This window comes from Elephas maximus, chromosome 4 (assembly GCF_024166365.1).
Source record: "Elephas maximus indicus isolate mEleMax1 chromosome 4, mEleMax1 primary haplotype, whole genome shotgun sequence".
Taxonomy (NCBI): Eukaryota; Metazoa; Chordata; class Mammalia; order Proboscidea; family Elephantidae; genus Elephas; species Elephas maximus.
The window spans coordinates 34982964-34998274 of NC_064822.1; the positions used below are offsets into that span (position 1 = coordinate 34982964).

Consider the following 15311-nt stretch of genomic DNA (forward strand, 5'->3'; position numbering starts at 1 on the left):
AGAGTGATTCCTCTTCCTTCCTCTCCTGTTCCTGGTAACCACCAGTGAACATTGTCCTTTTGTGATTGTCTTATTTCACTCAGCATAACGTCCTCCAGATTCATCCACTGCTCTAAGATGTTTCGAGAACTCGTCATTATTCTTTATACCTGCATAGTATTCCATTGTATGCATGTACCACATTTTATTTATCCATTCATCTGTTGAAGGGCACTTAGGTTGTTTCTATCTTTTTGCTATTGTGAATAGTGCTGCACTGAACATGGGTGTGCATGTGTGTCTCTTCATGTCACTTCTGTAAGGTCTCTTGGGCATATTAAAATAATATTTAAAAAATTTGAATTAAAGATTGTGGATTCCTAAAAATCTCTGAAAAAGTTGTTCCACAGAATACATTTTGAAAAAAAAGTATTAAGTTGTTATTTTCGCTTTAAAGTATAGCAATACGTAGTTGCTATATTTTAAAGTTTAGCATAGCTCAAGGTTCCAAGACTGAACTTGCAAATACTGTGTAAAATACCATAGCTATCTGTTTAGCTTCACCTGGCTGGAGCACAGTTCAGAGGTATTCCAAAAAGGGTGTGGTTAGCACAGTGTCTATGAATTCAGGATAAGGAGAGAGGTGAGGCCTTAGCTACTATGGCTTACTTACTTGATTCAGTAACTCTAGTTTTATCAGGGAGTCCCCGAGTGGTGCAAATGGATAAATGCTAGACTCCTAGCCAAAAGGTTGGAGATTCCAACCCACTTAGGGGTGTCTCCAAAGACAGGCTTGGAGATTTGCTTTTGAAAGGTCACAGCCTTGAAAACCCTGTGGAGGAGTTCTCCTCTGCACACCTGGGGCTGCCATGAGTCAGAATCTTCAGAATGGCAACTAACAACAATAATAGTTTTTACCAACATTTTTAACGAGCTTCAGTATCTAGTTTCTTAGTCTGGGTTAGTAGACGGAAATCAGAAGGGATGAAGGCTGTGTAAGGCAGACAGAGTGCTGTGCATGAGAAATGACCTCTTGACAGCCCAGCAGTCATCCCACCTGTGTAAACTTTGAAAGCACTATTTTTTTTATATCATGATTTGATAATATCTATTAAGATGACTCTAAGTTATCATGAAAAAATTAAATTAAGCTTGTATACTCTCTAAGAAGGCAGGAAAATATGTAAAGTCTTTTGAAAGATGTTAATTAAAGTAGTTAAAATGAGCCCAGCACTTACGGGGTTAACCTCAGTTATCTAGAAAATTTATATTTGGAACACTAAATTCCTGAAGAAAGCTGGAAAAATGAGAGGTTAGTGTACATTTTCTTGCCATGACCTAACTCCACAGGACTGCAAAATATTTAATCCTTATTTCAGAAATGCTAGAGTGATTTATTTTTTGTTTTATTTATTTTTATTGTACTTTAAGTAAAAATTTGCAGCTCAACTTAGTTTCTCATATGAAAATTTATACATACGTTGTTATGTGACCCTAGTTGCTTTCTCTATAATGTGACAGCACACTTCTCATTTCCACCCCGGATTTCCTGTGTCCATTCAACCAGCACCTGTCCCTTTCTGCCTTCTCATCTCGCCTCCAGACAGGACCTGCCCATTTAGTCTCATGTATCTACTTGAACTAAGAAGCACATTCTTGATGAGTATCATTTTATATCTTATAGTCCGGTCCAATCTTTGTCTGAAGAGTTGGCTTTGGAAATGGTTTTAGTTCTGGGTTAGCAGAGAGTCTGGGGGCCATGTCTTCTGGGGTTCCTCCAGTCTTAGTCAGACCATTGAGTCTGATCCTTTTAGTAGAATTTGAGTTCTGCACTCCACTTTGCTCCTGCTCAGCAGGGACTCTCTGTTGTATTCCCTGTCACAGGGCAGTCATTGGTGGTAGCTGGGCACCATCTAGTTCTTCTGGTCTCAGGCTGATGAAGTCTCTGGTTTATGTGGTCCTTTCTGTCTCTTGGGCTAATATTTACCTTGTGTCTTTGGTGTTCTTCATTCACTTTTGCACCAGGTGGGTTGGGACCAACTGTTGCATCTTAGAAGGTGGGTTGCTAAGAAATGCTAGTGTGATTTTGATATGTTTTACAGAGCTTATTTGAGGTGATAAAAGATTACTCCATCAGCCTTCTCATGGGAACCAAGAACAGGGATACTGGAAAGAACCTTCTACAAGGAAAGTAGAACCTGAAACATGAGGCATGAGGACATTTGAAAAGCATAGTAAGACACATGGAGTGGCCATCAGCAAGGAGAGGGGGCAGGGGAAGGGAACAAAAGGCTGGGGGACAGCTCTGAGCTCCACAGTGTCTGCAGCGATGGTGCCACAAGCAGCTAGTAATGTGTCCTTAGTGCTGGCCAGGTGTAGGGAGTAGTGAGTGAAGGGACTGCAGCCGTGAATGAGCATTTGTGTCCCTACCAACCCGTGGGTGGTAAATGCCATCGCTTTCACCACCAGGAGTGCTATCTTTGAGCAGAAGAGGCAGTGTGTTTGTGTGTATGTGATGATGTATGTTGTATAATATGGTGAAGCTTCACTCTAGCCCCAACTATGTACTGTTAGGCTTTGGCTGGTTGTTATCCTCCCCTTCCCCTCTTTTCCACCTGTTCTCATCTCCACTTCCTTCCTCTTTTTTTCCCTCCCTTCCTTCCTCTTTTCCTGTCTTCTTGCCACAAATATTTATTGAAGTCATACTATGAAGCCATGCACTTGAGGTGGGGGTGGGAAAACAAGGAGAATTCCAGTAAGGAGACAGAGAAAGAGCAGCTAGAAAGGGAGAAGCCAAGCTAGGAATGTGTGGTGACATGGAGACCAAGGAAGAGGAGGACATTTCTAGAAGGAGGAGAGGTCAAGCCAGGGGAAGACCGAGATGTCTGTTGGATGTTCCATAGGAAGTCATTATGATTTTGGCAAGAGAAACTCCTGGAGACAGCAGCTAGAAGCCAGAAAGCATAGAGCTGAGGAGAAAGTTGGAAGGAAAACGAGCAGGAACACTGAGTTTCAGCCTCTTTTTAGGGAAGTTTGGCTGAGGAATAGGCTAGAGATACTAGAGAGATGTTTGCAGTGGAAGGAAGGTTATTAAAAGTTAGGAGCATTAAACATACTTGAATGCTGATGGAATGTAGCTAATAGAAGAGAGAAACCTAGGTTAAGTTTTGGGAAATAGTAGACGTAACTGAGTAATAGAGGGTCATGAGAATGGGGGAGAGGATGGGATCCAGAATAAAGATGGAGAGATGACCTTGGCTAGAAGAAGAGACACCTCTTCTGTTGTGACAAATGGGAAGGATAAAATGATTGGTGGTAAAGTTACGTAATAATACTCTAATAATATACTAATTATGTTCTTTTAAAAAATTTCTCCACAGACACTACCCAAAGCAGTCCTTCACTACAGTGGCAGATACACCGGAAAACCTTCGCCTGAAGCAGCAAAGTGAATTGCAGAGTCAGGTAGTCTCTAGAAGGTCTATTTTGTTACATTGGTACTACATATTATTCAAAAGGCCACTACTGTGAGATTTTTGTCAGCATCCTTTTAATGTCGAGTCACCAACTAGAGTGGAGACTGAAAGTGGGCCTGGATGGGAATTCTGAATCAAAGTGCTGAAAACCAGAAAACAAGTTGCCGTTGAGTCAGTTCTGACTCATGGCGACCCCGTGTGTGTCAGAGTAGAACTGTGCTCCGTAATGTTCTCAATGGCTGATTTTTTGGAAGCATTCCTTCTGAGGTGCTTCTGGGTGGACTCGAACCACAAGCCTTTTGGTTAGTGGTGGAGTAAAGAAGGTGTTGAACATCTGCATTATTCCTGGTCTTGAATCATCCTGATATTCTCAGTTCTGTTATTCAGGTGGGACTAGGGCAAGTAAACGAGTTCTGGTCAGAATAAGTGTTCCCCAACAATATTGATTTATTTGGTCCTAAATGTTTAAAAACATTTTATAAATAACTTTTCCACACTGCATATGTAGGAAAATAAAGAGGTGTTAACTTGACCTGATTGCAGTGTATGTGGGGTTAACACCCTGTCTGTATATCTCACACCAGTGAGTAGCTTTGTTTTCATCCTGTCACTTTATTCATATTTTTTTCATATGTCACGTTGACAGCATGAACAAAGATTAGAACCACAGTTGGCTCCTAGTCAACCATTTTGGATGGAAACTTGCCTTCAATATGGGAAAACACACTGGTTGAAACTAGGATTTTGAACAGGAGTGTTTTCTGCAGGGATTCTCTATCTCTTCTTAAGAAACAGTGGGTGCCTACTTTCTGAGAAATAATCTTGCCTGAGGTCTTGCCTGCCATGATCTGAGAAGAGGCTGAGCAACTGAATTGCAGCCCCTTGGTCAGCAGCCTAATTCAACTACGCTGTGATGGGAGGAGGCAAGTCTGGGCTGTAGTTCCGCTTCTGCTGTTGGTTGATTGTGACCATGGGCCAGCGGCTCTGATCTTTTGTGCTTAAGTAGTGTGAGAATAACAGCGTCTTTCTACCTGTCTTGAGTGTGATTGCAAGTATCAGTGGGATCATTATATGTGGAAGCATTTTGAAAAGTTAGAAATATTGTATGACTATGGAGGCTCATTTATGGAGGCTCATTGTTATTATTAGGGTCCCTGAAAACCCTTGATGCGAAAAAGGGAAAAGAACAGAACTTGTGGAAGAAGGAGGTGTCTAGCTAATGCTCTTTGAAAATGTCAGTCTGGAGCTCTTCTTAATGAGAGGAGTCGGCTCTCAGTTGCACAGAATCTAATTATTTCCTTGGTGGTTTATCAGATCACAGGGGAGATTGTGGTTCCCTCTACCCTCTTCTGCGGCACTCGGGGCTGTTTCTCAGTCCATTTAATTACAGGAAAATATCGCTCAATGAAGAATTTACTGTTGGTTAAGAATGCTATGAAGACTTGGTTGGAAGTTGTTTTTTGGTTTATGTGAAATGGTAATTTTTGTGTCCTGAGACAGTTCAAAAAATTGAGTGCTGGCCAAGGAGTGACACTGTTCTGGAGGCCAGCAGAACACCCCTGCTCATTCACACCACGGAGGGGCCCGGACTTGGGTCCAGTCTGTGCAGATCCAATATGCCTTTCTTCTCATCAAGTTAGGATTAATTAGATAATTTCAGAGAAGTACTTGGAGCACATTGGAAAGTAGAACTAAATCAAGCAATCAAATGCTTGTTTCCTGCCTAGTCTGTGCCCTGGTTCTGTGCAGAAGAATTTATAATTAGTTAAACCTCCCTTCACAGAGCCCTGCTGGCAAAGTGGTTAAGAGCTATCCCTGCTAATCAAAAGGTTGGCAGTTTGAATCTACCAGCCACTCCTTGGAAACCCTATGGGGCAGTTCTGCTCTGTCCTGTAAAGTCACTGTGAGTCTGAATTGACTCGATGGCAATGGGTTTGTTTTTTTTCTTTTTTTGGTTTTCCCAGGGCTTAGAGGGTATCTGAGGAAATAGGACTAACACACACTTGTTGTGACTAGGTTTAATTTACAATAAGGATTCGGAGAGGGAGAGATCAGGGTGGGTTGGACTAGTTAGTGCTTTATGCTGGAGGAGGGATTTGATAGGAGCCTTGAAGATTGAGAAGAAATCTGATATAACTACCACAAACGTAAATAAAAATTCTTTTGAAGGTACACCACTCACTTTGGGTTCAGTTGGTGGTTATAGGTTCCTTCAGCTCAGCCTAGGAATAAGCATTTGTTGTTTCCTTACTGTGTGCTTGGCTCTGGACATGCAAAGGAAAAAAAAAAAATATCATTGTTTCACGAAAGGCTGATTTTATTCTCTGTCATGTAGCAAATGGAAAATTCTAGAAGGTAGCATGTACAAACAATTATAGGATGGTGGGACAAGTGCTAATAGAGGTATGCACAAAGTGTTATGGGGTCACCAAGAAAGGGTCAGGTGAAGGAATCAGGTTTTCTTTAAGATGCTGCTCAAATGTTTTCTCCTCTAAAAGAAAATTGGGACTTCATCAAACAGACAAGGGAGGGAAATTCAATTCAAGAAAGAGCTATTGATTACCTACTATGCACAAGGAGCTTTACTAGGCATTGGGGATATAAGGACTTCATCATCATCAACCTTGTATTCTAGGCATATAATTTTGCATGTATTATCTCATTGACCTTAGACAATCCTGCGGAACCAGGTATTATCGTTTCTATTTAGATGAAGCGCTCAGTACGTGGAAAATTTAAGTAACTTGCCCGTGCATCTTAGCTGGTAAGTAGTTGAACTTAGTATAGGCCCAAAGTCTTTGAGCCCCCAGCGTCCACACTCAAGCTGTACTCTGGTCCCTTTCCTTAGAGAGCATGTAGAGGAGGAGATGTGTAAGCAAATCATTGCAGTACAAGGTGGTAGTGTAGTATGTATAAAGGCAGATGTTCGCATTAAGTGGAAAGGTCACACGTAGGAAGAAATTATTTTTCCTGGGGGAGAGGTGGAAACACGTCTAAAGAGTATTTCTACTTTTGCAAAGGCATGGAAGAATGTCTATCCTGATGGCAGTACATTAATGGCAATAGGTTTAATTTTAGCATATTAAGTGATTTGATTCTGTGACAGAGCATTTCCTTAGGGTTTTAATACCTGGAATTCCAAACAGCTTAACAGTTTTGATGGAAAATTGACTACTAATATTTTTTATACTTGCTATGGTAGTTTGTAATGCTAAAAGACTTCTGCTCATAGCTCTTGAGTTTTGGAATTCTGAAATCTTTTAGAATTGTTCGGTTAAAACTAGTTCTTTTCTTTCAGTTCAGTAGCTTACCAAATGAGCCAAAATGAAGGAAAAACAAAAATTAATTTTCAGTCTGAATTAGAAAGTTGTTTATAGTTACGTTATCTCTTTTTTTCTTTCTCTTCTCTTTCCTCTCTCTCTCTGAGAGGGTTATAAACGCTGCCAGCTTTTTAAACTTAAATGCTAGATACTCTGTCAAGCTTTTTTGGAATCTGTTATTAGGTACCAGATTGTCATAATAGAATAATACAAAACACGGAAGAACAAACACGTAAACCATGAATTTGCTTTTCAGAACTGGTGTTAGGCAGTGGCTGATGGGCATTTTCCAGCTTGCAAACAACTGATACAAGCGCACTGGGCCAGCCACTGATGGTGGTAGAAACGGACTGCCCTGGAGCTTAGTTGTCAAGAGGGAGGGAGGGAAGGGAATTATGCCCATGGTCACTAGCTCCCTTGTCATCCCATATCATAAATGAACTGCTACAAAGAAATAATGTAAATGGTGGTTAGGCTCCCTCACTGGCCCACGCTAGCTCACTCAATAAGGAGCAGAAGTAAAAATTTACTTTTAATGGTATTGGTGACATTATTGTTCAACTATGAGGCATTATAGTTCATCTGTTGCTTGCTTTGAGATCTGCATAATACTGTCTTCTGTTGGAAAGTGAGCCGAATTCCAAAGCCCTGACTTACAAACTAAATTTTTGGACCATAAACTCTTTGTAAGTTGGGGAACCCATACTTTAAAAACTTAAGCAAGGTGAAAAGCTGCTTAAGAGAGAAATTTTCTTAATTTATTATTTTAGTATAGATATACATTTATTATGGACAACTTTGTGACTCTATATGTATAGATTTATAATTTATTTTTGTTGTGTGGTGTTGGTGAGAGTATACACAGTAGAACATACAGCAACAATTTCAAGTGCACCATTCAGTGACATTGATTTCGTTCTTCGAGTTGTGCGACCATTGTCACCCTCCTTTTCCGTGTTATTCCTCCTCCACTAACATAAGCTCACTGCCCCCTAAATTTCCTGTCTAATCTTTTGAGTTGCTGTTGTCAGTTTAATCCCACGTAGGTAGATGTTAAAAGAACACAATGCTCAAAGCAGTTATATTACGTTGTAGAAATGTTTCTTTTTCAGGTTGTGTAGTATACTCTCATGGGAAAAGAAATCACAGATATTTTCAGTACTCTGGATCAGGGGTCTGCAGAATCCTAAAACTGTGGACCACCACTATGTAGACTCCAACTTAGGGTGTCCCATGTTTGTCAGAGTAGAACTGTCCTCCATACAGTTTTCAGTGGATGATTGTTTGAAAGTAGAGTGCCAGGCCTTTCTTCTGAAGTGCCTCTGGGTGGACTTGAACCTCCAACCTTTTAGTTAGCAGCCAAGTAAGTTAACCATTTATACTACCCAGGGACTCCAAAGCCTTGGAAGTGATTCTTAAAATGGAATTTTGAGTGGAAGCCCCCCTGGAAGAGAGAGGTCAGTAGAACTGTCATGGCTGAGGCAGGATGAGGGTCCAAACCTCCATCTTCTCCATGTCCTCCTTTCTCCTCCTCATCTGCCCACTTGTGGGCCACCACATGGCATGGTGTTAAAAGACAGTGCTCAAAATGACGGTGAAATGTTAGCTACTTCCATACTTAATTGTTTATATGATTGACTTAGCTGTTTGCTATCATGTTGAAAATAATAGGGATTTTGGGCTCAAAGTGTTCTTAAATGGAGTGTGTGAAATATATGAGTGCCTATATAAGATGAAGGATTGAAAATGATTATGGATAAAATGCAATTCACTCTGGAACCTTTGAGTCTTCACTGTGCAGTCTAGGTTGATTCTTTCTTAATCTTCCAAGTTTCTGTGAAGTCATGAAAGCATGGCTCACAGGAAATACAATATATGGTAATAGTAAGGGCAAGAAGGTAATAAGCTTTTTTTTTTTTTTTAAAGGGAACATAGTAGTTAAACACCTTTGTGGGAGGAATGAAGACACACATTTAGCATAAACCTTTTTAAGCTCAAAAAGGTATGTTGTGTCATGCTTTGTCTTTTTCCAGCTTGCCCTTGGCACCTACTGCTGCCTTTTCATTTTATGTTCCATTTCCAGAGAGTGTTTCTCTCAGCTATCTATCATCTGCCGTTCCTGGGTGGTGCAAACGGTTAATCTGCTTGGCTGCTAACCAAAAAGTTGGCGGTTTGACTCCACCTAGAGGTACCTAGGAAGAAAGGTCTGGTGATCTACTTCCAAAAAATCAGCCATCGGAAACCCTATGGAGCCCAGTTCTATTCTGATACCTGTGGGGTCACCGTGACTTGGAAGCGACTCAACTGCAGCTGGTTTTATCTGTCATCTGTCCCTCCAGTAAGGCGTTAAATAATTACCTAAAGTAGGAACCTTCTCAGATGTCAGTTGCATTTTAATAGAGTATCACTGAAGACTGACTTCCTTCAAAGCCGTGAATCCCTAATCAGGGAACTTCAGTTACTGTCAAAAGGTGATTGAAGAGCTATTTTGGATAGCATCATTCGTGTGTTTCGAATCACATTCTATAGGCCCCTGCCAAATCATGAATTTGACCCACATACCATTTGGCACTGAACACTAATCGTGTGTCTAATTTGGTGCTTGTTGTCGGGGATACAGTAGTCAGCAAAACCAGATAAGGCCCTTCCTCTCTGGAAGTTTCTGGTCTACTGGGAGAGAGGATGATAAATAAAATAGTAACAAAACCAAGCAGAATTGCACCTGTGACAAGACTGACAGAGAAAGCTGAGTATAATTTAATTATGTTTAAAGATGTTTTCAGAGCATGATCTTAGGGAGTTAGGGGCTCAGCACCTTTGTGCTGGTAGATACATGGTAGAATCTCAGAGTGCTCTTTTGTATCCTGCTGCCTATGGATCCCATTTCCAAATGCATATTAATTTTTTTCCATTTTCTGGTCTCAAGTGACTCTGTATGCTCTTCATTGGGTCCTCTTAGCATCTTGTATCTCTTCTGACTGCTTCAGACTTCTAAACACGAAGACCTCGTCTCTTCAGGTAGTTTTTGTTGGTGATTCGTGTTCTGCTGGTCTTGGACAAGAAGCCTTTCATGCTTGCCTTTTAATTTCCTATTTTCTTTGAACCTAATTTTGGCAACTTTACAATTCCCGTCTTTTGATTTTGTTCACCATTCGATGGTGCATTCTGATCCTATGGTGACGCTCCTTATTTCCCACAATAAGCGCTTTGTCATGTATGTAAAGGTAGAAGTTCACAGGGAGACACTCCAGCGTGTTTCTTTTCAAGGTTTTGAGGTGGTGAGAATGATGAGAGATTGTGTTTCACATCAAGAAAAGGATGAATGTGAATCAGAACTTCAAAGGAAAAATATTAATTCATTTGATGTGGCACATTTCTTTCAGGATCTGTAACATGCTGTGCAGATGTTAACTCTAACCTTTGCAGTTCCTCCCCCCGCCCTGCACAATTTCCTACAAGTCAAAAAATTTTTTTTTTCCTCTTTCACTCGTAGATAAAATGATGTAAGAGACCAAAATGTCAGTGGTGAGAGACAGGAGAATAATCAAGATGTTTTGATTTGCTGTGTCATACATGGGTTACAGAGCCTTTAATCACAGAGGCCTAGTGTTCTACTCCTTACTCTCCTGAAGTGACCCACAATCTTTCCATCTATCTCTAGAGTCCCAGCAAAGTTGGTCCTTTGATGCCCTCCTGCCTCAGCTGTTCTTTCTCACAGCTTTCACATAATCATTTCCACAACAATTCTCACAGCCCTTTGTGGGGGATGCAAATACTCTACATTGGCTGCCAGGCTACAGGCTATTTGTTACTATTCAGTAGGCCAGAATCAGATAGCTGGCCCTTGAATCAGGAATTTGAATATAAAGCCTATCATTTTTGTGTCTTCGGGGTCCTGATATAACATCTGTAATGGGGACAATATTTTGAAAATATTAGATCGATGTGTTTTTCATCTCTCTCCCATAAGTCATTGTCTTAACTGGTCTTCCTTGTACGCATGTGGATATTATCCTGTCACTGACAGCGTTGTACTTTGTGATAGATCTTGCAATGTTCTCTGTGATGGTAAATGCAACGCGATTCCTCTTCAAGTTTTGGTTCCCGGCATAGTAGACCATATGATCGTCTGATTCAAAATGACCAGTACTGGTCCATTTCAGCTCGCTAATGCCTAGGATATCGATCTTTTGACTGTGTGGATCATAACAAATTATGGATAGCATTGCAAAGAATGAGAATTCCGGAATACTTAATTGTGCTCATGAAGAATCTGTACGTGGATCAAGAGGCAGTCATTCGACCAGAACAAGGGGATACCGCATAGTTTAAAAACAGAAAAGGCATGTGTCAGGGTTGTATCCTTTCACCATACCTATTCAATGCTGAGCAAATTGTCTGAGAAGGTGGACTATATGAAGAGAAACATGGCATCAGGATTGGAGGAAGACTCATTAACAACCTGTGTTATGCAGATGACACAACCTTGCTTGCTGAAGGTGAAGAGGACTTGAAGCATTTACTAATGAAGATCAAAGACCATAGCCTTTAGTATGGATTACACCTCAACATAAAGAAAACACAAATCCTTACAACTAGACCAATAGACAACATCATGATAAACAGAGAAAAGATTTAGGTTGTCAAGGATTTCATTTTACTTGGATCCACAATCAATACCAATGGAAGCAGCAGTCAAGAAATCAAAAGACACATTGCATTGGGCAAATCTGCTGCAAATGACCTCTTTAAAGTGTTGAAAAGCAAAGATGTCACCTTGAGGACTAAGGTGTGCCTGATCCAAGCCATGGTGTTTTCAATTGCCATATATGAATGCAAGAGCTGGATAATGAATAAGGAAGACTGAAGAATTGATACCTTTGAATTGTGGTGTTGGCGAAGAATATTGAATATACCATGGACTGCCAAAAGAATGAACAAATCTTTCTTGGAAGAAGTACAACCAGAATGCTCCTTAGAAGCAAGGATGGCAAGACTACATCTCCCATGCTTTGTACATGTTATCAGGAGGGACCAGTCCCTGGAGAAGGACATCATACTTGGTAAAGTAGAGGGTCAGCAAAAAAGAGGAAGACCCTCAACGTGATGGATTGACACAATGGCTGCAACAGTGGGGTCAAGCATAGCAACAATTGTGAGGATGGTGCAGGACCAGGCAGTGATTCATTCTGTTGTGCATAGGGCTGCTGTGAGTCAGAACTGACTGGATGGCACCTAACAACAACCCGTAAGTCATGTTTTGCCATACCATCTTATAATTATGACCTCAGAGAAAAGAAACATGTGAATATCGCTTTGGGAAGGAGGAAGTATGGTCCCATGTGAAAGGGAATGTCTATGCTTCTGGTTCTGGGTGGACTATAGACAGAAGACAGAAAAATCAGGGAGGGGCTGCAATGTGACCTCCCCTGTCTCTGCTGGTTGAAGTCTCAGAGAGGAAAGATGGGGGAAGCCTATGAGATAGGTAGAGGGAAAAGCCAAAAGCAGAGAAGACCACCCTGCAAAATTTACTCCCTCACACCTTTCAGCTAACACAAAGGACTTGGGACCTCCATGACGTGGTGGGCAGGGAGAGAGCCTGAGCTCAGTTTCCCAGTATCTTAGTGTCCCGTGTGGCATGGAAGGTGATATAAGTTCCTGTGTCTTGTGGACAGATGCCGAGGGTGCTGGCTGAGGAGTACCAGGGATGTTGCCACAGTAGGAACAACATATCCTTGAAGCCAGGGGAGGACTGAGCAAGCAGAGAGAAAGTGGTAAGATCTCAGCGAGGGGCAACAGGGAGCAGAGTCAGCAGGTGATACCACTGGCCCTTCCTTAGCCAAGAGAGAACATACCGTGAGTTCACCAGCCACAACCTTAAGCATCAGATGTTAGCAGGGTGACAGGTGACTAAGAGGGCAAGGACATGTCACAGACCAGTGGAGGTCCAGGAGAGGATAAAGGTATGTGGGCATGAGTCCAAAGCATGCCTTTCTTCACTCTGAGGTCACCAAAGTCTTCCTTACTCATAAACAGACAAAATTTTGGAGGGGAGCCAGGCAGAAGGAGGAAATCTGAATTTACCTAGATTGACTCTTTAAATCATTGTATGGACTCAGTGTAATAGATGGAACTGAATTTCATTCTCCAGCCTCAGTGTGGAAGGGATTTGCGAGGTATAACAGAGCAGTGACAGGAAATGAAGAACCTTACACCAAGAGGTACTTGTTCTAATAGAACAAGGGGATACTGCATTGTTTAAAAACAGAAAAGATGTGCATCAGAGTTGTATCACTTCACCATACTTATTCAGTGTGTATGCTGAGCAAATAATCTGAGAAGTTGGAGTATATGAAGAAGAACAGGGCATCAATATTGGAGGAAGACTCATTAACAACAACCTGCATTATGCAGATGACACAACCTTGCTTGCCGAAAGCAAAGAGGACTTGAAGCACTTAGAGATTATGATCAAAGACTACAGCTTTTAGTATGGATTATACCTCAACATAAAGAAAACAAAAATCTTTACAACTGGACCAATAAGCAATATCATGATAAATGGAGAAAAGGATGAAGTTGTCAAGGATTTCATTTTTCTTGGATCTATAATCAGTGCCCAGGGAAGTGGCAGTCAAGAAATCAAATGATGTGTTCCATTGGGCAAATCTGCTGCGAAAAGACTTCTTGGAAGTGTTAAAAAGCAAAGATGTCATCTTGAGGACTAAGGTGCACCTGACCGAAGCCAGGATTTTTTCAGTTGCCTCATATGCATCTGAAAGCTGGACAGTGAGTAAGGAAGACCCGAAGAGGAATTGATGTCTTTGAATTATGACATTAGCAAAGAATATTGAATATACCATGGACTGCCAGAAGAATGAACAAATCTGTCTTAGAAGAAGTACAGCCAGAATGCTTTCTTGCAGTGAGGATGGCAAGACTTTATCTCACTTACTTTGGATATGTTATAAGGAGGCACCAATCCCTGGAGAAGAGCATCACACTTGGTAAAGTAGAGGGTCAGCAAAAAAGGGGAAGGTGCTCAACGAGATGGATTGACACAGTGGCTGTAACCCGTTGCCATCGAGTTGATGCAAGAATGGGCTTAAACAAAAGTGCTTATGGTGCAGGACCAGGCAGTGTTTTGTTCTGTTATACATAAGGCCACTATGAGTTTGACCTGACTCGATGGCACCTAACAACAACGTACTCTTTTGTACTTTATAAGTAAATTGCTAAGCTTCCATATGTTCTTTGATTTTGTTTGGTAAGATAAAGCACTAGACCAGCCATCAGGAGATCTTGTTCTAGTCCTGCCTCTGCCACAAACTGTGATTTTGGTTACCACTGACCTTTTCTAGGCCATAAAGTGATGGGTTGTACTATATGATTTCTAAAGTTTTGTCCAGTTGTAATGATTTTTGAGTTTAGTACAAAACAGTTCTACAATACATCTCATAGTAGCATTATAAGAGGTTGAAGAAAAGGAACCACTATTCTTTCTTTTATGCCAAAATACTAACAACACAGTCTTTCATTTCATTTGAACATTCCTTTAAAAGCTCATTTCCTGAACTAGTCTCAGATATTGGCTGAAGGTCATGATCAGGAGATCCCATAGATCTGAGAAAGTTGATGTGCAAATCAGTTTCCCATGTGAAGACATGTCTAATATGGTACTAACCCATTGCAGTTGAGTCAATCCCGACTCATAGCGACCCTGTGGGACAGAGTAGAACTGCTCCGTAGGGTTTCCAAGGAGCAGCTGGTGAATTCAAACTGCCAACCTTCTGGTTAGCAGCCGAACTCTTAACCGCTGTGCCACCAGGGCCCTGATATTGCACTAAACCCACAGACGTATTCAAAAACAACATAGGATAACAGAAGACAAGAATAGCTACAGTCATGATATCCATTCACTGATAATAACTAGTCTCATCTTTATTCTGGATTTGAGAGACCAGGGTTTTTATCCTCTCAAATCCTGTATCTATGCGTGGTGAGGTCTGCTTTAAAGAGGAAGCACTCACAGTCACAGCACTAATACAACACCTGCAGTATCAACATTCAAGTGTGTGATAAAACGTGACTTCACAAACACTGAAAAAAAAAGGTTTAGATCAACATACTTGTCTAAATTGTTGCTTAAAAATTTTAATGCAGTGTGCAGTGAATGTTTGCAATTTAACTCAGTTGTCGAGCTTTAATAACCTACATTCAGTCATTTATAACCTACATTCAGTCATTTATAACATGTTATGTGACTATCTAAACTACTAAGTAAATATTGTTCAAATTTTGTATGTAGAGGTAACTAGAATAACTCAATTAGTGTACTTTTCGGAAATGTCTTAGTTATTTTAGTTCCCTTCCTTTACTCTTTCTTCTTTTTCTGAATTTTTTCTTGAATGGTTTGGTGCTGTGGTGGCTTTTGAACTTTAAAAGTTGGTTTCTTCTTTCTACAGTGCTACTCTTTGCTCCTTAGCATAGCCCTTTTCTTTTTTAGAAGCAATTTTTTTTTGCTGAGGTCCACAAC

General features: G+C 40.9%; 1 protein-coding gene across 2 annotated transcripts in view; it reads left to right on the forward strand.

The window, feature by feature from the left end:
* NEBL (nebulette) overlaps positions 1–15311 on the forward strand; it is a 430048-nt gene that overhangs the window by 140657 nt on the left and 274080 nt on the right. For both annotated transcript variants that reach the window (XM_049881883.1, XM_049881880.1), the window contains exon 3: positions 3360–3444. In XM_049881883.1, the coding sequence (XP_049737840.1) occupies positions 3360–3444 (85 nt within the window). The remainder of the gene's footprint in view (positions 1–3359; positions 3445–15311) is intronic.